The sequence below is a fragment of the Microcaecilia unicolor genome, chromosome 12 (genome assembly GCF_901765095.1).
Source record: "Microcaecilia unicolor chromosome 12, aMicUni1.1, whole genome shotgun sequence".
Lineage (NCBI taxonomy): Eukaryota > Metazoa > Chordata > Amphibia > Gymnophiona > Siphonopidae > Microcaecilia > Microcaecilia unicolor.
The window spans coordinates 47,875,616-47,900,515 of record NC_044042.1 but is presented as its reverse complement, the minus strand read 5'-3'; the positions used below and the strand labels follow the sequence as shown (position 1 = coordinate 47,900,515).

Here is a 24,900-nt window from a genome sequence, read left to right as displayed (position 1 = left end):
CAATAAACCAAAGGTGCGCTCAATGATCCCCCGGGTGCTGTGATGTCTCCTGTTGTAGGTTTCTTCTGGCCCTGGTTGTGGGTGGATCAGGGGGGTCATGAGCCATGTCCTCTGCGGGTAGCCTCGGTCACCTTTGCAGAAAAGCAGAATGAGATAGATGAGTGTGTATCGCTTGGAGCAGGTACAGGGGGGGCGGGGGGATTTGGATAGTGGGTTGTGGTGGAGGAAGCCAGGGCGGAGGGTTGCCCAGTGGAGGAGGTCTAGTATGGGTGGTACATGCATGTTGCACTTACCTAGTAGCCATCCACCAATGAACTCCCCTCGCTCGAACCTGCGGAAGATGCCCGAGTGCTGTAGGATGTAGGCATCGTGGCTGGAGCCGGGGTACCTGGCACACACATCTAATATCTACCCCTGGGCATCACATACAACTTGCATGTTCATAGAATGAAATGCCTTCCTATTTCTGTAGGTGGCTTCGTGTGCCCGGGGGGGTCTGAGGGCTACGGGTGTGCAGTCTATCACACCGATGACCGAGGGGAATCTAGCAACAGCATAGAAGGCGGCCATGTTGTTGTGCAGGGCCTGGGGGGTGGTGGGGAAAGTGATGTAGTGTGAGGTGTGAGTTATGAAGGCATCCAGGAACTGGGTGAGACAGTGTGAAATAGAAGCCTGGGTGAGGCCTGTGTTAGCAGCTAATACGGATTGAAAACTGCCAGTGGCCAGGACAGAGAGAGCGGAAGTGATTTTGAGGTGGGCAGGGGTGGGGTTATTCCTACGTGTCTGGGGCTGAAGGAGGGGTGTCAGCTGCTCACACAGCTGACGAATGGTGGCCCTATCAAACCTGAACCTTGTTAGACACTGCTGGTCAGTGAGTTGTAGGAAGGTGGTGCGGGGCCTAAACACTCGGGGCCGTGAATACCTCCTGCGGTGGGTGGCCTCTTCGTGTAGCATGCATGCCACAAGTGCATTAAGTGCATCCATATCCCCACCACCAGTGCAAGTATTAGGACTAGTAGTCAAACAAACAGCAACACACACAGATCTTTCACTTCCAGCCACCACGCCCTCTGGCCACTCACTCGCCAAACAGTACAGGAACACAGAGACAAACGGAGGTCAGGGAATAGAGTATACACGTGGGAAGAGTGAATGGGGAGGGATAGGGGGAGGGGAAGGGGGCGATGGAGCAAAGGAGTAGGAGTAAGGAACGGTCAAAGGGTAAGACACAAAAAGAGGCAGGGCACACAGACGACCGTCACAGGTACTCAACACGCTCGGCTTTCTCTCTGCAACCACCACTTCAGCTCTTCTACCAACAATATCGCCACTCTCCAACTACACACAATCGCTAATGGGTCTAAAGACACTTTCCCCCTTGCTCTGGTCGCTTTTATTTCGGGTCCATCCTATTACGCCCATCTTCCCGCTCAACCAGAGCCATTTCGCTATTCGTTATACGTTGTACCCGTCCACGTCGTATCACCGCCCCTAACACGCCCCCGACACGCCTCTTATTTGGACGTTTTTACGTCCACGTACGAGCGACACGGACGCACTGAAACATTGCTTTCGATTATATGGATTTACTCGTTTTTGTGAGATTAACGTCCATCTCCCGATTTAGGTCGGAACTTGGGCGTTTTTCTCGTTCGATTATAAGCAGGATAGAGTTTTACATTTAGCCCTTTCCATTACATTCATTCCCACTATTCCAGGACGAGTGGGTAGTTATGTCCATTGACCAGCAGGTGGAGATAGAAAATACAGAACTGAGCACCACTACATAGCTCCCTGCTAGCAGCTCAGTTCCTCAGTATCTTCTATCTCCAGCAGGTGGATGGACAGACTTCCTCTGTCTCTGGTTATGAGGCCTTGCTCCTGGTCCAGTTGGTCAACTGGTTCCCAGTTGAGCAGAGTGAGCAGTTGAGCAGACATACCTGGTGGTGCTGGGTCCCTGTCATGCCTTCCCTCTGGGATGTTCTGCGCCTTTTCCCTGTTTTTTCCTCTGTGTGAGAGCCTGCTCAGCATCCCGTCTGCTCAGAAGATGAGGAGTCACAGGCAACACAGTGAGTTTGGCAGGCTGGTGCTGCTACCGTGCCCTGCTGTGAAGGGGTGGTGGTGACTGTGTCCCCGGGTAGCTTGGACCCAGCGTGGTGGGTCCTTTTTGCTGTGCTTCAGGCCTTGGGACATCGATGGGATCACTGCGTGTTGGTGCTACCAAAAAAAAAAAACATGGAGGAAGTGGAGGAGTAGTTTTAGTGATTGGATCAGTGGAGTGAGAACCAGGAGAGCCTGGCACAAATCTCACTACTGTTCCTTGAGGTCTTTGGCCGATAAAATCAGACTGTGATTCCTCCTAAGACAGAAACTGCCTAATCTCCTGATTCTATAAAATAAAATAAAGCGAGTGGGTAGCGCGGTGTGCCACATGTTTTCCCACGCAGCGGCAGTCCCTGGCCATGGCAGCCCCCGCTTAGAGTGCGGCCTGCTGCCGGTCACTGGGCTGCTAGGAGCAGTGGGCGGTGTTCCTCCTCGGATCGCTGCACGGTGTGCAGTCCGGTTTCCGAGTGGAGGAGCTGATTCAGGGCTCACACATACAGGGCGCACTCGGTCACAGCAGCACTTTTCTTTCGACTCCGGTCCCCGATGCAGGGCCTCAGCGCTTTGCCTCAGAAGGAGGCGGGAATGGCAGCCATTTTGATTTTCGGCAGAAGTGAAGCCGGCTGTGTCGGTGGGGGTCCCTTCGAGGGGGGGGCCCTGGGTCAGGGCCATCCCTTCGTCTGCACCACCAAGCCTTGGGCTGGTGCTAGGAGCCACTTCTCCAGTGGGCGTGGCAGCTCTGGCGAGAGAGAGAAGAGATGGGGATCTCCCTGCCTGTTCCCAGGGGATTGCGACTGCTGCCCCATGGAGACTTAGTCTTGGATTTCGCTGCAGTTGGGCTGCTAGGAGGCGGCTCCCCTGATTTCAGAGACAGTTGCCGCGCTCCCTTGGGGAGTTTCCGGAAGGTAGTCAGGCGGCTAGCCTTATGAAGGGCCTCAGGGGCCCGTTCATGGTGTTTCCCCCATTCACCTGGGCATTCGTGTTCTGCTTGCCGCAGTGTGGAGTGCGTCTGACAGGGGCCTACAGTTTGGGAGGACTTTGGCTTGTTCTTTTTTCTCTGGTGCCAGAAGGAGGAGATGTTCCCTTACCTAAGTTGAGCTCTGTGTCTGCAGTCACCTACAGTACTTCCCTCCCGGTGATTGGCGGCCTTGCCTTGAGGGATCTGCTAGATAGAAAGCCAAAACGAACTTTGCAGTGCACCTTGAGGGTGACGGTTTTGGAGCTGCAGGCTTCTATTTTTGGCCCTTTGGTGGCACAGGCCTGTTTACAGCAGCATCAGCAGTCCCTTTTCCCAGGACAGTCCCTGGGCTGCCTGGATGGATGTGGGCTTAGCCTGTCTGATGACCACTGTGTATGTCATTCTTAGTGGTTCAGCCACAGGCATGTCATTGATGCTGTCTGTGAGGCATCAGTTCTGGCTGCGGGCGTGGGTGGCTGTTGCCACTTCCAAGGCCTGCGTGGTCGGGTTACCCCTTTGAGGCACATTTCTCTTTGGGAATGGCCTCAGCAATTTGGTTCAGGAGCTGGGTGAACGGGCCTCAGCATCTTCTAGAAGACGCTCCTTGTCCCTCTGCTCGCCTTGCGGACTTGGCAGGGCCCCTGTTTCATGACGGCTCCATTTGTAGGTCTGGTCGTCAGACCTTGGACCAGAGGGCTCAGTCTCGGGCTTGGCAATCTTTCTGCCAGAGGACGAAGAGTCGGCAGGGCACACAGAGTGCATGGCTGCTGTCTCCGGCAATCCCAATGTAGCCAGACCAGCTGGTCCATCCGAGCCTACAGGGGGCTGCTTCAGGCCTTTCAGGACTTGTGGTCTACCTTTTCTGCAGCTCTGGTGCTGGTTATTCTGGGTGTTGGCTTCCAGTTGGAGTTCTCCCAGCCAGTAGTTCCTGTCTTCTTACAGTCTCCTTGTCGGGGGGGGGGGGGGGGCCTCTAGCAGCTCAGGGCAGAAGCTCAGTTGATGTACTTCTGGCCCTTCGGGCCATTGTTCCCGTCCCTCCCGCCGAGTGCGGTCTGGTCGGTTCCCCTCCTATTTTGGAGTTCCCAGGAAGACAGGAGCAGTGCAATCCAATCTGGATCTCAAGGGCCCACCAGTGTCTGTTTTCGGATGGTGATCCTGAGGTCTGTGCTTCCGTCCGTTCGGAGCAAGAGTTCTCTCTGCTCTTGAGACCAGGGAGACGTATTTACCTTCCCCCTCTGCGGGCTGCTTCTGCAGTTCTTTTTCAGTTCCGGTCCTGGCCATTTGGCCTCCCCTTGTGCCCGGGGACCTTTTTCCTAGGTTGTGCGCGTAGCGGTCTTTCTGCGGAGATGGAGGTTACATTTCCTCTTGCACTTGGACAGCTGGCTAATCCGGGCCTCCTCTTGTCAAGCCTGTGTGGAGGCCCCTTCAACAATGGTTCGCCTCCTGTTTTGTTTTCATTTCTGGTTTAGGTGTTCTTTTGGTTTCCCTGTGAGCTTGAGTGTTTCTCACAGAGGGCGGCTCTTTAAGTTACCACATCAGATTCTTTGCTCCTGCTTCATTCCCATCTTCAGACTGGGATTTTGTGCAGGTCCTCGGTTCTGTGGCAGCGGCCCTGTAAGTGGTACCTTACACTCTGATGCAGCCAATTCATAGGGCCCTGTTCAGCCACTGGTCTCCGGTTGCAGAGGGTTACAGCTTCCGGCTTCTTCGCCTCTGGCGGTTAGACAGAGCTGAGGCGGTTGCAGCTTCCCCAGTTGTTGACCCTAGGGAGGCCCTCCCCGCTCCTGCCTTGGGAAGTGGGGTCTACCGAGGACAGTTTCTTGGGCTGGGGGCCCTTTGCTGGGGTCCCCTGGCACAAGACTCTTGGTCTCCAGTAGAGGCACATTGGCCCCTTTCCTCTGGAGCTGTGAGTGGTGCGCTAAGCTTTGGAGGCTTTTGCCCCATTGTTGGGAATGCTTTGGTGTGGGCCTTTTCAGACATTGCTATGGCTCTGGCCTCTTCTACTAGCTAAGGGGGGGACTCCTAGCAGTCGGCTGGCTTGGAAGTCCAGTTGATTTTTGGCTGGGGCAGAGACACGTGTTGTGCCTTTCAGCTGTTTGAGGGGTTCCTCACATGGGGACCTACCTTCTTAGCAGGCACGCTCCAACTTCCAGTGAATGGGAGCTGTCGGTCAAGTCGTTACAGCTGGTGATTTGTTGATGGGGCTTAGTTCTCTTGGCCTATTCCTATGTCAGTTCCTCGGTTCTTCGGCTGTCGCAGGGAAGAGGTCTCTCGGGGTCTAGATGCCCTGCTGCATTTGTGTCTGAGTGACGGACTCCCGTACACCTTCCCCCGTGCCGAAGTTAGGCCGGGAGTGGGGGAGAGTGGCAGTCCTTCGGGATACAGTGTTCCTGTTCTCCAGCCTGGACATGGCTCTAGTGCTATGCAGATCTCATGAAGCTCCTAGTTGGGGAGCTACTGCAATTCCCTCAGTTTCGAGGTTTCTTCTCTCAGGGCCTGGTGATCATGGAGGATTTTTGTCCTTTTGGTCTTTCGGCCTGGCCCTTGAGAGGGCTCAGCTGAGGAAGAAGGATTAGTGGATTCAGTCGTGGCTTCTCTGTTGCAGGCTCTTCTTGCTCGGTGCTGGCCAGTTATTTGCTTCCTCCCTGGACCTTTTCCTGGCATTTTTGTGGGAGGGAGTATTGAGGGCTAGCGCTGGGATCCTTGTGGGTTCCAGTGGCAGCCCTGGCTTGCTTTCAGGGTCGTTGGCAGATCTCTTCTTTAGCGGCTCGTCCGGTTGTGATTCGTTTTCAGAGAGGTGTAGGTCGCTTATGCTGCCCTTCGAGTGCCTTTTCCAAATGGGATTTTATGCTGGTCCTTCGGGTGCTGTAGCACTCTCCGTTTGTGCCCTGTTGCTAGGTGATCCTGACAGTTCTCGCGTAGAACTCGGCGCTATTGGGGCGCTTGAGGCGGGGGTCTTGTTTCGGGCAGTTTTGTCCTTCTTGCCCGAGTGCTTGTTGGTTTTTATGTAGTCGGCTATATAACTCTCGCAGGGCTCTCTTGCATTTTTTCTAGGTTCTCAATGTCTTCCGCCTTTCGTATATATCTTTTGGGCGGTTTGGTAAACAGCAGATGGTTCTCTTGGCATCCAAAACTTCCTTTGCCTGGTGGGTGAAGGTGGCTGTGGTCTCGGCCTGTATTCTGGGAGGCTATTCTCCTCCTCTGGTTGGAAGGCACACTGTCTTGGGCGTATGTCTACGTCTTGGGCAGAGGCTTCGTTGTCTTCTCTGATGGATTTTTGTAGGGCAGAGGCGTGGGCTTCTCTGCTTACCTTCAGTAAGCATGATGGTATAGGGGGGGCCACGCTAGCAGCGGCTGCATTTGGGGCGTAGGTTCTGCGTGTGGCAGGTTCGGCTTCCCACCTTCTTAGGGATAGCTTTTGAACATCCCACTCGTCCTGGAATAGTGGGAATAAACATAATCGAAGGAGAAATTAGGACTTACCTGATAATTTTCTTTCCATTAGGTCTTCACACTATTCCAGGAGCCCTCCCATGGTTTGACGCCCTCATTGGTGGCTCTATGCACTGTCTTGTATCCTGTTTTCCAGGGGCCTTGTCTTCGAATGCTTCTTGGGGATGGATGTGTTGGTTGCTGACCATGCTCTTGATTGGGCGTTCTTCTTCCTTGCTTGAGGACTGATACTGAGGAGCTGAGCTGCTAGCAGGTAGCTATGTAGTGGTGCTCAGTTCTGTATTTTCTATCTCCACCTGCTGGTCGATGGACATAACTACCTACTCATCCTGGAATAGTGTGAAGAACTAATGGAAAGAAAATTATCAAGTAAGTCCTAATTTCTCCATATTGTACCAGTAGCCAATAAAGTTTTTGCAGAAAATGGGGTGATGTGGTCATATAGCTTACAACCTTCTATCAGTCTTGCTGCAACATTCTGAATCAACTGGAGCTGGTGCATACTCTTTGTAGTCAGACCAGTGTAGAGTGCATTACAGTAATCCAGTCTTGATGTTGTTATGGCATGAACCATGGTGACAAAGACTTGCCTTCTCAGTGTATGGAGAGATACACCATAGTTGTCACAAATGATAAAATCTTCTCTTGAAGACTGCTTAGATTTGGGGGAATCAGTATAAGTGTTGAGTCTAACTGTATTCCAAGGTTCCTGACTTGTGATAAGAGGGAGTTCATATTTCCCAAAAGAGATTTTAATGTCAGGTATGTGCCCACTTATGTTAGGGACCCACTGGAACTCAGATTTACTTGGGTTCAGGCAAAGTTTGTTGTTTTTAGCCCATTCTTGAATTGCTCGTAAACATGTAGTCAGTTTATTCAGGGCTGTAGATAAGTAATGGGAATGAGTAGCTGTATATCATCTGCGTAGATGTAGAACTGTTTATATTTGTAGATGACAGAAAACTATTCAAGGTTGTTAAAACACGTTCGGACTGTGAAATTGCAGGAAGACCTTAGGAAATTGGAAGACTGGGCATCCAAATGGCAGATGAAGTTTAATGTGGACAATTGCAAGGTGATGCACATTGGAAAGAATAATCTGATTCAGTTACCTGATGCTAGGGGCCACCTTGGGGGTCAGCAACCAAGAAAAAGATCTAGGTGTTGATATAGATAATACGCTAAAATCTTCTGCTCATTGTGTGGTGGCGGCCAAAAAAGCAAACAGGATGCTAGGAATTATTAGGAAAGGGATGGTGAATAAGACTAAAAATATTATTACGCCTCTATCGCTTCATGGTGCGACCTCACCTTGAGTACTGCTTCAGTTTTGGTCACCGTATCTCAAAAAAGATATAGTGGAATTAGAAAAGGTTTAAAGAAGAGCGACCAAAATGATAAAGGGGATGGATCACCTCTCATATGAGGAAAGGCTAAAGAGGTTAGGGCTCTTCAGCTTGGAAAAGAGACAGATAAGGAGAGATATGATTGAGGTCTACAAAATCCTGAGTGGTGAGAACAAGTAGAAGTAAATTGATTTTTTTTATTTGTTTCAAAAGTACAAAGACTAGAGGACACTCAAGGAAGTTACATGGAAATACTTCTAAAACAAATAAGTGGAAATATTTTTTCACTCAACGAATAGTTAAGTTCTGGAGCTCTTTTCCAGAGAATGTAGTAACAACGGTTAACTTATCTAGGTTTAAAAAAGGTTTGGACAAATTCCTGGAGGAAAAGTCCATAGTCTGCTATTGAGATAGACATGGGGAAGCACCTGCTTGCCCTGGGATTGGTAGCATGAGTGTTGCTACAGTTTGGGTTTCTGCCAGGTATTTGTGACCTGGCTTGGCCACTGTTTGGAAACACGATACTGGGCTAGATGGACCATTGATCTGACCCAGTATGGCTATTCTTATGTTCTTATGTTGGGTGGAATACTTCTCTGTACTGAAAAGACAACTTTTGAGGAGGCAAATATCTTTGTCATGTTTGAGCTGTGGGTCCAGTGAAATTGAATATAAGTGGGCTTTTAACAATTTTCTTTGAAAGGGCTTTTTTGTGCCTGTGACAAAAATTATGCCTTGTTAAGTCCTTTTATGCTAAAAGTTGTTGAAATGGGTGGAGGTGAGGGTAATGTGGCTTTTTCACTTTCAAACTTTTGTACTCCACAAGTGATTTCATAGTTCAAAAAGTACTTTTGGTTTATTATATGAGAGAGTGTTTAGTAATATTTGACATCTGTGTGTTGGGGTAGAGCTGCGTATTACTGCTTCCTCTACTTGGTGCCTGAACTGCAAGTTAGGGGGTCCTTTTACTAAGCTGCAGCAAAAAATGGCCTTAGGGCGCCCTTCCTGTGAAGGTCATTTGTACTGCAGCCATAAAATGGCTGATTTTCTATTTTTTCTATTAATGGCCATGCGTTAATGTTGGCAATGGTAGGAAGATCACCATAAAGAACTCCAAAGCATAAGGTCACCAAACAGATGAAGAGGAATCCAGTAAAACTTATATGGAAATATAATGTTTAGTTTTTACAAAATATTTCTAAAAGGCAAGGAAAAGACCTCAAAATGCCCAACCGCTTACTTTCAATTTTCAGCGGCTTTAACTGGGGGCGTGGTGTTTATCACTGGTCATAAAAACCTTGCTTCAAACAATTACTTCAACTTTTAATTTATTTCCAAAAATGTTTTAAAAATATATTACCAATCTCAATGCTAACTTCAAATTTTATTTGGTTCACAAGCAGCACTAAGCCATGATCAGAACAAGAAGGAGGAAAAAAATGTTTCAGTGCTTTCTTTCTCTGTCGAAGCACAGCCCTTGAAAAAGCCTGTAAGTGAAATGGATGGGGCCACCGTCGGGCAACAGATAAGTGCTCGACTTTACTTTATTTGTGAAAATAGCTGCTTCATAGCATTTCATTAGAATTGGTAAAGGTTTTAGTGAACCAAATAAAATTTGAAGTTAGCATTGAGATTAGTAATACATTTTAAAAACTTTTACAAAAAAGAATACATTTGCTAAAATCTTTTTGGAAATAAATTAAAAGTTGAAGTAATTGTTTGAAGCAAGGTTTTTATGACCAGTGTTGAACACCACGCCCCCAGTTGAAACCGCTGAAAATTGAAAGTAAGCAGTCGGGTGTTTTGAGGTCTTTTCCTTGCCTTTTAGAAATATTTTGTAAAAATTAAACATTATATTTCCATATAACTTTTACTGGATTCCTCTTCATCTGTTTCATGTGTTAATGTTGCCATTAGTGTGCAGACATTTTTAAAAAGTACCAGTGTGCACTTACTGCCACCAGTTTTGTACATAGTAAGGGTAATGCAGTATCCCTGCATTAGCCAGTTAGTGCGCAGTAATGTAGATGCGCTAACTGGTTAGTGCAGGAACACCCACTCTCCACCTTCTCAAAAAAATTAGAAATATATATTTTTTTAGTGCATGCACATTTCAGAGTTACTGCAGGATGCCTGAGTAAGTCCTGTGGTAGCTGCGTTAGGCGCATGTTAGCTAAAAATTGATAGAGCAATGTTGTCTTGGATTGTCATCATCTGGGCACATTTAAGTTCTCTGTTTTGTCAGAACAAATAAACTTCATTTTATTGTTGTAGACTGTTGCCTTTTAACACAGAGAAAAAGAATGATCAGTCCATTGTGCATTTAAATGAAAGCCATTTTTTCCTCCTCTTTTTTATATTAGGTTGCAATAAAAATCATAGACAAGACGCAACTGGATGAGGAGAACCTGAAAAAGATTTTCCGTGAAGTTCAGATTATGAAGATGTTATGCCACCCGCACATTATTCGACTATATCAGGTAAACCTTCCATCTCTTAATGGTATGAATTTACGAGGCTCAAAAGGGATTAAGCAAAATTATGGAAGATGAATCTATTGGAGATGAAAAGACACAGCAGTTTAATTTTTCCTTAGATTCCCTGCATCCCTAAGTCAGGACAAGTTTGACAGGGGATGGACAATTTTATACGTACTGTTTCCTATATTAATCCTATGGGTACCTGCTGCTTGTTCTTTAAATACTTAGGGCCCTGTTTACTAAGGTGCGTTAGTGTTCTTAACATGCCTACAATTAGCTCGCGTGCTAACTATTTAGACGCCTATAGGGATATTGTAGGCACATACACAGTTAATGCAAGTTAAAAATGCTAACGCGCCTATAACACGGCTTAGTAAACAGGACCCTTAGGTTTTAATCAGGTGTAATAATGCATATCCTTAAAACAAATCTGTATCTGCTTCTTAATTTCTGCTATTCTTGGTGTAGTGGTCTGTATGCTGGCTTTGCTTGCCTCATATGACATCCTTTGTATTGCAGTACATGAACTTCTGTTCCAAAACTTGCCAGAAGGCTTTTTGTGAATTACAATAAATTTAAATAAGGAAAACATACATTTCTAAAGATATAATCGTAAAAATAATTCTTAAAACCATAATTATTTACATTTGCAGGAATTTTTAAAATAAGTAAGATTTAAATAGTTTTCAAAATTAGAAGGGGCGGTCTTAAAGCTAATGGTAGAGAATTCTATGTTAATTGCTCAATGGGTAAAAGAAACAGTAAATATGTGTTTATAACGTATCCTAGTCACTAAAGGAAAATAAAATAAGAGATTGTGCTTTGCATGAGAGCGTCTTGTAAAACTCAATTTCAAACGAGGAATAGCTAAATAAGTTGGAGCCAAGACCATGTAATATGCGATACGTGGTTGTACAAAGTTTAAATTCACAATGGGCACGTATTGGTAGCCAGTGTAACTTTATTGCTCTCTAGAAATGTTAAGTAGTAGTAGTACTGGGGTAGCTTGTTCTTGTCTTCTAACTCCAATTATTAGCCTAGCAGCAGCATTTTTAAAAATTTGTAAATGAGTGACAATCCTTTCCGTGCAACCAGTATATAAAAGATTACAGTAATCAAGTGAGGAGAGTACAACAGCCTGAATAAGTATAATAAGATGTTCCTGCAAAAAGTAGCATTTCACCCATTTAATCTGTTTCGGTTTATAAAAGGTACCTCATATTAATTTGCTCAATTGCAGCTTCATTGTAAGATTTGTCAAAAATTGTCGTCAGTATACGCAAGGAGATGTAGAGGTGTATTTTCAAAGCACGTGGACTTACAAAGTTACATAAAGGCATATTTTCAAAGCACTTAGCCTTCCAAAGTTCCACAGAAACCTATGGAACTTTGGAAGGCTAAGTGCTTTGAAAATATGCCTCATAGTAACCTATGGAACATTGTAAGCCTAAGTGCTTTGAAAATGAGCCCCATATTATCTGAAAAAGATTTAAATGGAACTTAATAAAGTAATATCATTAGTATAACAATAGAAGGAAAAGCCTTAATGTTTAAATTGTTATGGTTTGGTTAGTGAGCCCTTTGGACATAGGCCAGGGCCTATGTCAGACTAAACCCTCACTAGCAGAGACAGAAACAGGAATGCAGCAAGGCCCAACTCGCACGACCAGGACAATGAATACTAGGCAAAGTAGGAAGAGGGAGAATACTCAGATGGGCCGTAAGGCCGAACTGGAACTCAAGCAACAGGTAGAGAAAGAGAAGCAGAATATACACACAGGCAGAGGGCTGAAGCAGGAAGTGAAAATACAATAAGGCTGGCGTGTAGCAGACAGAATGCATACAAAGCAAGGCCGGACAAGAGTAGGCCCACACCTAAACACACTACTCGGGCTCAGGGGAGCACACGCAGGCATGCACACATGCGCGCACACACACACGCACAACACCAGACAGAGCTGGAACCTACTCACATGACACAAGGGCTAAAGGCAAGCCCCACACATACACAAATAGCACCAAGCTGCACCAGAACCCACTCAAATGGCACAAGGGCTAAAGGCAAGCCCACACACACCCAAACAGCACCAAGCTGTACTGGAACCCACTCACACGGCACAGGGGCTACAAGAGTGACATCTTGGGACCCATAACTGACCGGCAGAGAGCAAGCTAGGGCAGCTTTGATGCGAGAGCTTCGGTCTGGAAGTTTGACAGGGTTAAATCAAGCCCGGCATCTGATGTCATCCAATACAGACGCTTGCTTGTCCAAACCTTGAAACCACTCCTGCACACGCCGACAGCATGTACTGGCAGATGCAGCCGAAGACTCCTCCTCCTCCGTCAGCGCTCCAGCAGGCTGGCCCTGACCTCGGACGTCGTCAAGTCACAGTAGAATCGTGACATAAGTAATGGTTCAAATGTAGCCATATCCAGATTAAAGAGGAACAGAGAAAGTAGAGAGCCCTGAGGGATCTCACATTCAATTGTCTATTTTTTAGATATTTTATTTGCCCATTTTACTGAATATGATCTTTCATATAAAAAACCCTTGAATCAAGAAAAGGCATTGCATGATCCACCTATAGAATCTAGTAGATATGAAGATCAAATTGAAGCACCAATAGCTGATCTCCACAAGCTAGATGTTCATCGATTTTTAATCATGATGCAGCTAACAGAGTCTCAGTGCTAAAGCCCTTATGAAAGGCAGATTGAGTGTTGGTAAAAATATTGTGATCTTCTAAATAACTAGTTACAGTGGCCACAATACTTTCCCAAATTTTTCTAATAATGGAATTCCCTGATACGGGTCAATTTAATTAGCTGGATCTAAATTGGATTGATTAGCATTTTTTCAAAATAGAAGTTAAAATGATATTATAGGGAACTTGGAAAACTACCTTTTTCAAAAATAAATCAGATGTAGTGGTATGTAACCATACTATAAATTCAAAGGGAGCTGCATAAAATAAGTAAGGAGAACATATGTAAAGAGCACATTGAGATTTTGAAAATCATTGTAGTAAAGTTTGAGTCTCGGAAAGTGAAATCAGTTGCAATCTGCAAAAATGGATTTACAGTCAAACACAAAAGGCATTATCACTTTATAGATAACATAAGCGTGGAGGGAGATTGCATCTTTAACATTTACATATCTGTATAGAAATGCGTTTCTTGAAAAGCTTAAAATAATTTATAGCACTTTTTATACTTTGGATTCTTTGGGCTCAAACAACAATTTACAAAGTATGAATAAGTTGGAAAGTAAACCCAGCATTTGTCAGATATTGAAGTTTTCTTATCCAGCAGAGTTCCCTGCAGCATTTTTGAATCCTGAGTCAGGCCTTTTCTCTTGGATGTAGCACCAGAGCAAGGTCTTTCTAGGACACATCAAAACAAAGTCTGTTGCTATGAAGATTGAGAGTTGGAACTAAGAATCTTGAAATTTAGGCTAATCGTTTTTGTAATGCCTTAACCAGAGGGTAAGGAGGGAGAGACCTGGGTTGCAGATGTACTGTTTACAAGTCGGACATGTCCTGGCTAGCCCAGTTCTTTGGAAAATGAGCATGTACTACTTTCTTTAGTGTGTTATCCAGTTGGCTGTGCTGTTCTCATTCTTTATATGTTATTAGTGTGATGCCTGCACAAGTCTTGGAGGATATTCTCTTCAGCTTTATGTGTAAGTATGGTAACTAAATACAGTGGATGAAAGGTACCGTAGCAGCATTCCAGTGCCTCATGCCACTGGATTGTCAGTTTCATAGTGTGCTTTTCATCTTTTCTTTGTAAAAAGTACACTTAGGGAGTAATTCTATAAAGGTTGCCCAGATTCTGCTATAGAATACAAGCATAAGTTAGCATTTTAGCACCTAACTTTAGTTGTGAACACTTAAGCCATGTGAAAGGCTGGTGTGAATGCTTGTAACATAGTAAATGTGAGCACATAAAGTCCTGCACGGTCCATCCAGTCTGCCCAACAAGGAATCCAGAGTTGAATCTGGCACTCTGCACAGGTTTCACTTCTTTATGATTAAACGTGCCTAAATGCTGGCATTTACTCGCGTAATTGACATCATTCTGTAAACTTAGCATGTAATTCCTTGGTGTGCCCTGCCGCACCCGTTCCCCTCCCAGGTCCACTCCTTCCTTGCAGTTACATGCCATAGAAATTAGCCATTAACCCCTCTGGTATTTAGCTGGCAACAGTAACTAAATATCCAGGGCTAATTTAGGTAGACCTGGCTGCTGGAGCTTATGCGGGTCCTGGCTGAATATCGGGCCGGCACCTGTATAACTTTTTTATTTTTAAAACCCTCAACCCCTCCTGTCCTCACAAATAGATCTCCCTCCCTCTTACCCCCCCCTCCCCAGTCCACAATGCTCAGAGCCCCCTGCCCCCCCCCCCCCCCCAATATCTAGGTAGGCTCTTGGGCCAACCTTTCTCCCTGGTGGTCCAGTGGGGGGATCATTGGGGGCAGGAGCACAGCCCCTTCGCTCCTCCCCTTTGTGATTCCTCTTCAAAATGACTGACGTAACCTCTTGCTACTGCTTGTGGTACCTCGTGAGAGGTTGTAACAGCTGCCCTGAAAGGTTGTGGCAACCATTTTAAAGTGGAACTGCAAGGGGCAGGAGCTAGGGGGCTGCGCTCCTGCCCCAAATGATCCCCCATTTGACCACCAGGGAGACAGGTAGACCTAGGAGGGCGTACTTGGTCATTATGGGGGGGGGGGGGGTTCAGGTGGCTCATTGGAGGGAAGGGAAGCGGTTTGATGCATTGTGGACTGATGGGAGGAATTAGGATCTATTTGAGAGGCTGGGAGGGGGATTGGGAGAGTTTTTTTTTAAACTAAAAATAGTTATGCGGGTGCTGGCTGGATATTTGGTGACGGCACCCACATAGCTAAGTGGCCTAATTTAGGACAGCCACAAAACTGACCTAAATTAGGCTGCTTAGCTGTTCGGGTGCCGGCACTGAATACTATCGGCACCAGCATAACCCTGGGCTCCTCCCTAGTGCTTCCTTGAGTGCCGACCTGACCACATTTGCGGGGGAGGGGGGGGGGCTGTGGATATATTCAGTAGCATACACTGGTTGAGTGCCGCCTTAGATCACTTTGAAAATTGACCGTTAAGTTTATAGATTGGGGACTTAAGTCATGTATGCACGTAACTTCAAATTAGTGCTTGTTAATGCCATTTATGGACACTTATTGCGAATTTAGTACAGATTAAATGATTAAGTTACATACATAACTGAGCCTATTCTATAACTGGGTGCACAGTTGCGTGCCTGTCTTCACCTTCCATTTATAGAATTGAGGGGCTATTGTGTTGTTAGTAATTGAGACATGAATTTTCTTTTCCTTCTTTTCTTTTGCCCATTCCTGTTCTCTTTTGTTCAGGTTATGGAGACAGAAAGAATGATTTATCTGGTGACGGAGTATGCAAGTGGTGGGGAAATATTTGGTAAGTACCTTCTTTAATCTGATAGGGGGCAATTCTGTAAAGGGCACTAAAAGTTAGGTGCTCCAAATCTAGGTACTAAGCTAGTATGCTATAATGGCAAATTTGTGTACCTAATCTGTTATAGAACACTAGCGCAAATCAGTAATTAGGCTTCTAAATTTAGGCGTGAGCACTTATTTGCTCTGTGGCAGGAAGGTGCGCCTAAATGCAGCAGTTAGGCACCTGACAGTGTTAAATAAAGCATGCGCTTAAATAGTTGGAACGCTCATGACCCGCCCATGACCCTCCCATATGATCAGTCTCTCTCATGCGCCTAAATGCCTTCACCTCTGTTTTGGTTCTGAAATGGAAATTAAGTGCCAAAATGCACTGCATTGCATAGAATTAGGTGGAAAATGTACGCAGTCTGGCAGGAGCACCCAAATAAAAAAGAAAGATGTCCTTCAGTGCAGTTATTTCCATTGAACAGATAGGTCAAAGGAAAGTCTCTTACTTTCTGAGCAAAAGCTGTCTGGGAGGTGCATGGCCTTCAAATTGTCCCACATCAGTTTGTTAGGCTGATTGAATTTCTTTTGTGTTGATGTTGACAATCCAGAGTGAAACCTAAAAGTCATAGCATAATCCAGGAGTGATTCTGAAAAGTTGCTCTTTTGACAAGTTATACAGGCATACATGCATACATATACAGTGCACTCCATTTAAGTGCACGTCGGATAAGATCATGCTCTCTTTAACTGCATGCTGTACTTCGGTCCCGTTTTTGGCACCATCAATTTCAATGGGGACAAACTTCGTTTTAGCACACCACTGATAAGTGCAAGATTTTATTATATGCATGGTTCAAGACCGCTCCTCTGCAGGAAAGACTCCACATAAGCGCGTCCATGGAATATGGAAGCCGATTGGCGCGTGACAACCGAGATTTCAAATTTACCGCCTCTTTAACTGCCCCAGGCAGATAAGGGGAAAAAATGTTGTTGGAGCATGCACCGAAGTCATCGTTGTCGTTGTGGCGGCGGCGGCAGAACTGTAAGACTTTAACGCTGAACGAATAGAAGTTCTTAAAAAATTAGAAAACAAAGAATATATTGTCAATCCCAGTCAAATTTCACGTGTCTTGAAGCAGAAAGACCAGCTTCTGGAAGACTGGCAAAACAATAGGAATCCACAACGGAAACGAAAACGTGCGGGGAAAAGCTGAGGAAGTAGAATATGCTCTTCTTTGGTGGTTTTCTAGAGTCAGGAGCAGGCAGTCTCCTGTCAGTGGTCCACTGCTTATGGAGAAAGCTAACCAGGTAGCAGAAAGTCTTGGACTGACTGAATTCAAAGCCACTGTTGGATGGTTGGAAAGATGGAAGGAAAGGAACAGCATAAAATTCAAGAAACAGCATGGTGAGAAACAAGATGCTGATGACTTTGGTGCTGAAAATTGGGTTGTTTCAGTTCTTCCTACATCTTGAACGAGTTTGCACCTCATGACATTTTCAATGCTGACGAAAATGGTCTCTTACTAGCGAGCAATTCCTGATGGAACACTTGCATTCAAGCATGCCGAAACTACTGGAGGTAAAACATCGAAGGACCGACTGGCAATCCTACTTTGCTGCAATATGGATGGGAGTGAGAAGTTGGAACCCCTCATCATTGGAAAGAGCAAACAGCCCTGTTGCTTCAAGAAAGTTAAGCGACTTCCTGTGTCATACGAGGCTAACGCAAATTCGTGGATGACTGGGGAAATTTGGAAGCAGTGGCTAAAGAAGTTAGACACTAGAATGCGGGCACAAAAGCGTCAGATTTTGCTACTTTGTGATAACTGTGCTGCACACAGGGATGATGTCAGGCTGCCTAACGTCAAGGTGGTCTTCCTCCTACCAAACACTACCTCTCTGATCCAACCTCTGGATTAGGGCATAATAGCCAATTTCAAACAACATTATCGGGCTCTTGTGCTACGTCATCCAATGAGCATTATGGATGATTAGACTGGGAAGGATAAACGTGCTGTTTGAACTGGCTTATAATCTTATCACTGTTGGATTCCCTACATATGCAGAAAGAAGCCTGGAATCATGTTACTCAGGCAACCATTGTGAACTGCTACAAGCAGGCAAGCTTTGTTAAGGATGTGGAGAGGGATGAAGCAGGTGCAGCTGTTGCAAACGTGTCAGATGAAGAGGTTATTGACATCCCAGCTGGTTTTACTGGAGTTCCATCGCTACATAGCTGTTGATTACGATCTACAAACAGCTGAAGACAGCACTGATGTTGAGAAATGCTCCTACATGCAGGCAACAATGGCTGATGATGGAAGAGGTGAAGAAATGAGCAGCGAGGCACATGCTGATGAAATTCAACAACCTCCTCCTGTCACTTTTGCAAGAGCGCTGGAGAGTCTCAACACTGTGTGGGCCTATCTGGAGGCCACTGGATGTCAGTGCTTTGACAGTTTTTACCGTCTGGCAGATGTAGTCTATGGATCTCACAGACCCAAGAGTGTACAGAGGATTATAACTGATTACTTCAAGCCAGCCTATTGTCAGTTAACTGAGACTTTATACTGTACGTATAATAATAAACAGTACTGTACATATGTTTATCAGATGTCAAGCTTCTTTGGGTCACAACGGTTAAGTGCACGCTCTGGTTAACTGCATGCATTTCTTTGGTCCCAGACACTTGCACTTAAGCGGATTGCACTGTATTTAGTTTTTTATGTGTATCCTGTCTATGAAACCATGTATCAGATATGGCATTATGACAATATGTTGGAAAGAGAAAACACAGGTAGACCACGAGAGGTATAGATTGATCAGGATTCAGGGAAGTAGGGCTGAAGAGGTGAGCCCTGATTTTGGAGCAGGAGATGGAAAGAGACATAACATCTTAGACTTCCTAGGAGAGTTGTTCCATCTAAAGGATCCAAGCGGTGAGAAAGATCAGAAGCAGAAAGCCACTTCCTTGGCAGTTTGAATAAGAGTAAGCTAGGAACCTGCAAACAGAGGGAACCATTGGGTTTGTAATGCTGTAGGAGAGAGCAATGTTAATTTTAGGTGATGGCTAGAGGTTAGCTAGGGTTTAGTGCAGAATCCAGTATTGGGAGTAGGAACTACTGAAGTCAGCAATTCTGTCGGGTGGGTCTAGTGAGGAAAGTAGCGGAGATTGCTACAACTCCTCTCAATCAAAGCATGCGGTCAGGAAAGCCAGAAAGCAGAGGTTGTAATAGTCAAATCATGAGAAAAACAAAGCATGGAGAAGGATGCAGCAGGAGTTGGTGGACTGGGCCATTTGCTGTTGAGGAAAGGAAGAATTGATGCCTAGCAGACTGAAAAGGTAGGATTGAATGTTATGCCTAAGATTTTGGCAGCATTAGATAGGAGTGGGAGAAACAATGGAGAGAAATCCTGGAGGAGGTTAAAGGACAAAGAAGTTACAGAAAAGAAGAATACGCTGTGTGTGTGTGTGTGTGTTTGCAGAGAATTAGCAGAGCAGTCAGAAGTTGCACATGCTGTCAGGCCCAGTGTGGTACACTCAGCTATACCTGAAACTATGCATCTTACCTATGCTCCTTTGCTGTCAATAGGATATGTCCCTCTTAGGGCTGGTGTGTGTATCATGAGGGCTCTGGAACACTTCACGCTGCAAAGCTGAGAACTTCCAAGTTACCCAGTTCCAAGAGGGATAGATTAGGTCATTCTTGGATTTTTTTACTTCCCATCCTGTTGCATTATATGATTTCAGTGAGCAGAATTGTGGATTGCAGATATCACGCTACTTTTAAGATGTAGGTTTAAAACCTGGATTAGAACTAGGTAACTTGGTAGTTCGGTGAGTGTTCTTAGTACATGGTGTCTCAGACAACAGTGGACATGGTTCTTATGTTCTTTACGCACTTATGGGTGTTCAGTAAGTTTTAGATGCTTATTAAGGGCTGTGTAAAGCAGTTAATGCGGGTTTTACTGTAAAGATGACATTAGTGTAGACCAACTATAATGTCTTCTGCACTTAAAGAAAAAAGTATGAGTGTTTTTGCTTTCCTGTCAAAATGGAGTTCTTTTCCTTAGTATGTGCACCGCTGTGTTCTGCGAAGTCAGTTTGCGTGGTATAGAAAGCACTAATAAACTTTAAACTATTCAATCATAGCTTCAGCATCCAGCATAGGAGTCCTGCTCAAGTCCATCAGATTGCCTCTGTAAATATTTACCCCTGTGCTCCACTCGCTGCCACCCTGGGCCTGAATATTTTGGCCTCATCTTAGCCATGACCCCTGAGGTCGAGGAAGGTTATCCCAGCCAGCCTGCTGCATACCCTTCATTGTTTCCTCCTCTGTTGTCACTTCAGTTGTAGTCCCCTCTATAACAAACTGTAGCGCTATAGGATAGGTCCACCTGTATTTCACATGTTTCTCTCATAGGACCGCGGGAGGTGGTGGAGATGAAAACGGTAACGGAATTCAAGCATGCATGGGATAAACATAAAGGAATCCCGTGCAGAAGGAATGCATCCTCAGAAGCTTAGCCGAGATTGGGAGGCGGGGCTTGTGTTTGGGTGGTGGGGCTAGTTCTGGGCAAGACCTCTCTACGGTCTGTGTCCTGAAAATGGGGCTAGTTCTGGGCAACGACTTCTATGGTCGTGTCCTGAAAATGGCAGATACAAATCAAGGTAAGGTATACACAGGAAGTAGCACATATGAGTTTATCTTGTTGGGCAGACCAGATGGACCGTGCAGGTCTTTTTCTGCCGTCATCTACTATGTTACTATGTAATTGGCTCGTTAAATTAAATTGCATGTGTGCCCAATTTTTAGTGCTTTTTATAGAATTTGTGGGATAGTGTCTTGGTAATCACAGCAAATTTCCTCCTCCTTTGTAGAGTTTGCAGTGGCAAATCCAAATAAACATCAACTTTGGAGGGTTGCAATGGGAAGGAGCCAATCTTACTTGCTGCCTATTGCATTGCGTCCTTTGGTCTGTACTCATGAAAGAAGGTTGATTATCCCCTATGCCGTATGGGCCCTTTCAATTTGCATACAGAAATAACTTGCCTCTTCCAAGAGTAGCTCACTTTATTTTTGGACCCAGATTTCATAGTCCTCCATTACCAAGAGGGGCATTTTCAAAAGGAACGTCCAAGTCATGATTTGGACGTCCTTGCAAAACAGCGAAATCCAGGGGCGGGGAAACCCGTATTTTTGAAACAAGATGGACGTCCATCTTTCGTTTCGAAAATATCGTCAGGGACGTCCAAATCCTTAAATTTGGACGTCCCTAGACATGGACGTTTCTCACTTTTGGTGATTTTCGAACCAAAGATGACCATGTCAAAAACATACTAATGCAAACCATTTGGCCATGGGAGGAACCAGCATTTGTAGTGCACTGGTTCCTCCTGGCGTGCCAGGACACCAACCAGGCACCCTAGGGGACACTGCAGTGGACTTCATAATTTGCTCCCAGGTACATAGCTCCCTTACCTTGTGTGCTGAGCCTCCCCCCCAAACCCACTACCCCCAACTGTATACCACTACCATAGCCCTATGGGTGAAGGGATGCACCTAGATGTAGGTACAGTGGGTTTTGGAGGGCTCGCTGTTCCTTCCACAAATGTAGCAGGTAGGGGGGGTATGGGCCTGGGTCTGCCTGTCTGAAGTGCACTGCAGTACCCACTAAAACTGCTCCCGGGACCTGCATGCGCTGTCATGGACCTGAGTATGACATCTGAGACTGGCACAACATATTTTGAAAGATGTTTTTTGAGGGTGGGAGGGTGTTAGTGACCACTGGGGGAGTAATGGGAGGTCATCCTCGATTCTCTCCGGTGGTCATCTGGTCATTTTGGGCAACTTTTTGTGCATTAGTCGTAATAAAAACACATCCGGGTGAAAACATCCAAGTGTTCGTCAGGGATGTCCTTTTTTTTTTGATTATGGTTTAAGGATGTCCAAGTGTTAGGCACGCCCAAGTCCCGCCTTCTCTATGCCTCCGACACGCCGCCGTCCTTGTGACAGAATGCAGTTGGATATGTCCTAAATCGGCTTTCGATTATACCCGATTGGACGTCCCTGGGAGACGGACGTCCATCTTCCGATTTATGTCGAAGATGGACGTCCCTTTTTCGAAATGAGCCGCAGTCTTCCAGTATGCCACGGAACTGCAAAATGTGCCGGCATACCTGGTTCTCTAAATCTTCCAGTTTATTCCAAATCTCACCTTGCACCATTTGCTAGAGTATCTTCCTGGTTCTCCAGTTTTGTCTCAGCTTCTTGGACTTGGCAGTCCCAGTCATTAAGCTCCTGTACTGAGGTATGCATCTCCGCTTTAAAGGTTACTAGTTCTGATTTTAGCTCTCCTGGAGTTCACGGTGCAACCAACACAGTTCACTGTCTCCCATGGATTGTTGCGAGTCTTCCACAGTATCTTCCTTCTCTCACGTGTCTACCACTGAGCCATGTGCCATCTATCTGCACGGCTTTACCTGCCACCTTAAAGTTGAATTCTGTCATGTCTGTTCCAACAGTTTTTTTTTGCAATTGGTCCTGCACCTTTGGGCCCTTTGTATCAATACTGCATCATGGGGGTTTTTGTTGCCTCTTTTGCCCCTAGAAGACCTGGAAATTTTGCAAAGAAGTCTGAACTCAGGGCTACACTGCCATTGAGATGGGATAAATATAATATTTATTTGTTCTTGGGCCTGTACTGCATTACCTGTTGTGGCAGATAGCATGGGTGTCCTCGCTATTTGTCACTGTATGTAACGTGATGCCCTGTGTGATAAATGCAGCCCATGCCCCCTTTACCTTTGCCACATGGTAATATTTGCTTTTAATGTGCGGTAAGTGCGCGCTCCCTTCGTAGGATCACTTGGACCCCAGCCAGAGAGCGTAAGGGGAATTCCAGTGATGGAGGCTCAGCTACAAACTGAAGGGCAACTTGAGGACCGGACAGGCCCATCTGAGACGAGCAGCTCTGTTGAAATGACTGTGGGAAAACAAGGTATGAACTCATTGAAACTTCTGGAACAATCTGAAAATGTTCCTCTAAGAATAATGCAGAAACCAGCAGAAGTAACATTAGACTCTATGGGATTTAATTTCGCAATTTATGTTAATTTCCACTCAGAAAATTAACTCTGTATCTGGGAAAATTATTGAACTTCAGCAAAAGATGAATAAGACTGAAGAAGATATAAAAACTATTACTGAGAGACAAGGAAATTTTGAGAAGATTGCAGCAGATTCAGGACAACTACAAGCAACTATGTTGAAAGATATTGTTAATCTGAGAAGGAAAACGGAAATTTTTGATAATTATATGCGTAATAATAATCTAAGACTTATAAATTTTCCTAGGATTAAAATGATTAATCCATATGTTAAAGAAATATCTTCGAGACGTCTTAGAATTACCTGAAACAGCTATACCACCTTTTAATCAGGTGTATTATGTTCCGCAAAAGGAATTATCTCAAGAGATACAAGAGAGAGAAAATTTCACTACATTTCTGGAAACTGCTGAAACAGAACAAGCACAAGCTGCTACTTTGGTGGCCTCTGTTGCTTTAATTCCTGATAAGCAAATGCTTCTTTGGTTATTCTTTAAGAACCGGGAGAAAGTGTTTCTTGGTTTAAGAATAAATACGTTTTCTGATGTTTCAAAAGAGATCCAGAAAAGACGGAAACAAGTTTTGTTAATGAAACCTGCTATTCTGCAACTTGGGGGAACATTTATTCTACGTTTTCCCTGTAAATGTATAATTCGATTTAAATCTAATAAGTATGTGTTTCCAGAACCTTCACAACTAACATCTTTCATATCCTCTCAAAGATCTGAAAGAGTTCAATAAATATAAAATGTCTGTCCTTTTTAGGTGCTGACAACCTTAGAGTAAGTTGCTCTCTTTCCTTTCCTTGTTTTCTTCCTGCATATTGAACATCATGAATTCATTAATAGTGGACTTGAGTGTGGTTTTTGTTAATTGTAAATTTCTTGTAAAACAAAAATTGTTTAATTTTGAACACTATTCAAATCAAGATTATTCTTGAAAATAATTGTAAAATTTGCAAAAAAGAAAAAGAAACAGCCAGCAGTGGAAGGCACCGATGGGGTTGAGAGAGCAGGTGGACCCCTCGGATGGGTCTATTGTCTAGACCTAGTGGGGGGGGGGGGGGGCAGGGGTCTTCCCATAGTGGTGATGCCTAGGGCAAAGCAGATGCAGAACCTACAGGACCTAGCAGCAGAGCATACTAACATAGTAAGTGATGGCAGATAAAGACCTGAATGGTTCATCCAGTCTGCCCAACAGTCACATTCATTATCAATTAAGATTAAATCAGTAATGAACGTAATATTATATACTTGATCATGGTTTTTGGTGTTTCTGGGACATAGACTGTAGAAGTCTTCTCGGCTCTGTCCTTATGATCCAACTACTGGAGTTGCCGTCAAAGCCCACTCCAGTCTACTACTACTACTACTTGACATTTCTAAAGCGCTACTAGGGTTACGCAGCGCTGTACAATTTAACATAGAAGGACAGTCCCTGCTCAAAGGAGCTTACAATCTAAAGGACAAATGTACAGTCAGTCAAATAGGGGCAGTCTAGATTTCCTGAAAGGTATAAAGGTTAGGTGCCGAAAGCAACATTGAAGAGGTGGGCTTTGAGCAAGGATTTGAAGATGGGTAGGGAGGGGGCTAGGCGTAAGGCTCGGAAAGTTTATTCAAGCATAGGGTGAGGCGAGGCAGAATGAGCGGAGCCTGGAGTTGGCGGTGGTGGAGAAGGGTACTGAGAGGAGGGATTTGTCCTGTGAGCGGAGGTTACGGGCGGGACATAAGGGGAACTGAGGGTAGAGAGGGTAATGAGAGGCTGCAGACTGAGTGCATTTGTAGGTAAGAAGGAGAAGCTTGAACTGTATTGGTATCTGATTGGAAGCCAGTGAAGTGACCTGAGAAGAGGGGTGTATGAGTATATATCGGTTCTGGCGGAATATAAGATGTGCAGCAGAGTTCTGAACAGATTGAAGGGGGGATAGATGGCTAAGTGGGAGGCCAGTAAGGAGTAGGTTGCAGTAGTCAAGGCGAGAGGTAATGAGAGCGTG

At 45.2% G+C, this 24,900-nt stretch overlaps 1 protein-coding gene across 2 annotated transcripts in view; it reads left to right on the top strand.

Moving 5' to 3' along the window:
• The window catches only part of SIK3 (SIK family kinase 3), a 454,627-nt gene that overhangs the window by 237,324 nt on the left and 192,403 nt on the right, over positions 1-24,900 (top strand). For both annotated transcript variants that reach the window (XR_003944053.1, XM_030221942.1), the window contains exons 2-3: positions 10,224-10,340; positions 15,746-15,809. Coding sequence is in view for 1 of the 2 variants with exons in the window: in XM_030221942.1 (XP_030077802.1) it covers positions 10,224-10,340; positions 15,746-15,809 (181 nt within the window). In the remaining variant the exon portion in view is untranslated. The remainder of the gene's footprint in view (positions 1-10,223; positions 10,341-15,745; positions 15,810-24,900) is intronic.